General features: G+C 40.0%; 1 protein-coding gene across 1 annotated transcript; it reads left to right on the forward strand.

Moving 5' to 3' along the window:
- Positions 1-2,520: 2,520 nt before the first annotated feature.
- LOC149543109 (disease resistance RPP13-like protein 4) lies at positions 2,521-2,892 on the forward strand. The gene has a single exon (XM_089795772.1). The coding sequence runs from the start codon at positions 2,521-2,523 to the stop codon at positions 2,890-2,892; it is 372 nt and encodes a 123-aa protein (XP_089651898.1).

Below are 2,892 nucleotides of genomic sequence, written 5' to 3' on the forward strand. Positions count from 1 at the left end.
AAGGATTTAAACTCAAAAGTAATAAGGAAAGGGATGGACAATAAGAGCTATTTGTTAGAAAAAGATTTATTGGCAAGGCAAAAGGATATTCTAACCAAAGAAGAAATTTTTTGGAGATAAAAATCAAGAGACAGATGGTTAGATGAAGGAGATTAGAATATGAAATTCTTCCACAACTCCACGTTATATAACAAATCAAAGAGTAGAATAACTTGTATCAAAAATCAATTGGGCATTTTAACTAATAAACCAAGTGAAATTGAAAATGCCTTTGTAGAGTACTTTTAGTATATCTTAAACAATTATGAAGGTTCGAACTAAACAGCGCAAGCTAATCTACTTAAAGTGATCCCAAAAATTGTCACAACTGAAGATAATAAGGTTTTAATTAAACCTATAACACTAGAAGAAGTCAAGAATGTAGTCTTTGACATGAATCCAGATAAATCCCCAGGCCTAGATGACTTTTAGGCCTTATTTTTTCAAAAATGCTGGGATATTATAGGTATGTTGCCCGGTTATAAAATTTTTTAAATTTTATAAGCCTCTGTTAATTTTTAAAACTTGCCTAGTTTTAAACATCAAATTGGCCATTCTACCTTTGAAATTTGCAAGTCTTTAAACCTCCGTGTCTCCAGCTCGTTCTCAGCTCCGCAGCACTTGAGATCATTGAGATCCAGCTTCTGAGCATCAATATATTAAAGGTTAATGATTACCTTCAAAAACGCGTATTTCTTAACCTTTAACTTCTTAAGAGGTTAATGTTAACCTTCAAAAATGCGTATTTCTTAACCTTTAACTTCTCGATAGGTTAATGTTAACCACCAAAAATGTGTCTTTCTTAACCTCCAAGTGAAAGGTTAATGTTAACCACTAAAAGTACATTTTTCTTAACCTCTCCTATAGGTTAATGATAGCATTCGAAAACACAGTTTTCCTAACCTAACCTCTCAAAAGGTTAATGAGAGCTACCAAGAATACATTTTCATTAACCTCTATAAGGTAGTTATTAACCTGGTAAGGTGATACATGCAACATTGTTAATAATGCAGTAGCCAGATAGAAGATGAAGAAAAGCTTCTTTACACCCAAGGAGTTGCAGAGGACGAGATTTCAAAGAATGGAGCCAAGTGCGCATTTGGGTGCTGCAGTTGTCCTTGCTCGGATAAAAGATCTATGGACATCGACAACACTCTGACAGAAATTAGGTGGGCTCCATCGGTGTCGAATTCCATGACGTTGAATGCGTTGATGAACAACACTCTCAACTCAATGCAGTACAGTTATCCGGGTCTCGAAAAAAGAGTTCTGACCAGGTCCACTGAAATGCAGCAAGCAGAGGGCTTTGTCGACACTGCCTCAGAGTTCAGTGATGTCAACAGCAGCATCATCAATGGAGGAGCTATGAAAACATTTCATGAATACCCGAGTTTATCAAAAGAAAAGAAAAGAAACTGGGTTATCCTTCTCAGCCCTGCCGATGAAGTCCGAAGACAATCCAAGGTTATCATTGGAGGTATTTCACTCTCCCTTTACCCGTACTGCTGAACAAGGTTTGCACAAACATTTCGGTCTCTTGGACTCAAACTCTAATCAAGTATCCAAATTTGGAGGGGACAACAATGGGGATGTGGAGTAAGACAAGGAAAGTGATTCAAGTGCGGATCTGTTTGAAATACAGAGCATAACCACGCAAGCCACAACGTGCTATCCGTTGAGGAGGAATAGGGATTCCATGGATGAGAGCTTGAGCATCCAATCAAGTTATCTAGAGGCGCTAGGATATCATTTTGGAGATAGCGTGACGCCCTTTGCGAGAAGTTCATGTTGTGAACCCAGCGACGTGTCAGTGGATTGGAGCATAACCAGCGGAGATACCATGGACAAGGCCAGTATTGGGAATTTCTCATTGGATTACGAGGAAATTAAGACTATGAAGAAGAAGCACGCTTATTCTTTGCAAAACACAAGTCTTTCACGGCAGAGGAGATCAAGTGGAGGAAGCTTTATGGGATGTGCAAGTGCCAAGGCATTGAATGTGGCTCTACCCACTGAGCAATCACACGGATCCAGATCAAATGTCTATCAAAATAGAGGGAGTTTATCAGTGAGAGGTAGGTGCCAAAATTTTGATTCGAAATAATTTCTTCAGAACGCTGAAGAGATACCTCACTGTCTTGTTTCTTTTGCAAGACGTTCGATAATTCATGAAAATATAAGTTTAGGCTCTTTTAAGGAAGAATAATCTTGTAGGATACTGCTGAATTTGTATCTAGGGAGTAGGCATCATCAAATCTAGATAGAAGAAAGAGATTGGTAGGAAGTTATAGTTAGATTTTGCTGAAAAGTGAGAGAATCCTTCGATCATTTGATTTGGGTGGCAGTATCCCAGAGCTTTGTGGTGGATCAGCTACTCCTCCACATAGCAAGACAAGTAAAGCTGCCAGAGGATGAAAAGCAAAGTCAGCTCAATGCGGAGGAGGTGAGAGATAATTTCCGAAAGCACCTGCGTGAAAGCTGATGTTACTTGTTCTCGATGATGTTTGGGACAAGCACGCTTTGGGATCCATTGGCTTTCTGTTGGGCCGAGGGAGGAGCAAAGAAATGATTTCCACGCACGACAAGAAAGTGTTGGAAAATATTGGAGCTCACCGGGTGCACCACATGGACTACATGTCTGAAGACAACAGTTGGAGATTGTTCTGCATTCACGCGTTCCCTGAAGATGAGAATCACAGTCCGCCAGAGGAATTGCAGGAGGTGGCTTGTGCGATTGAAAGGAAATGCTCCAGATTGCCAATGGCTGTGAAGATAGTAGCAGCATCCATGGCTAGCATGAGGCCACTTCCTAATGAGTGGGAATCCACGCTAAACAGGCTGAAGAGTCTTTGA

This window comes from Cupressus sempervirens, chromosome 8 (assembly GCF_028749045.1).
Source record: "Cupressus sempervirens isolate cs-2001-9-10 chromosome 8, ASM2874904v1, whole genome shotgun sequence".
Taxonomy (NCBI): domain Eukaryota; kingdom Viridiplantae; phylum Streptophyta; class Pinopsida; order Cupressales; family Cupressaceae; genus Cupressus; species Cupressus sempervirens.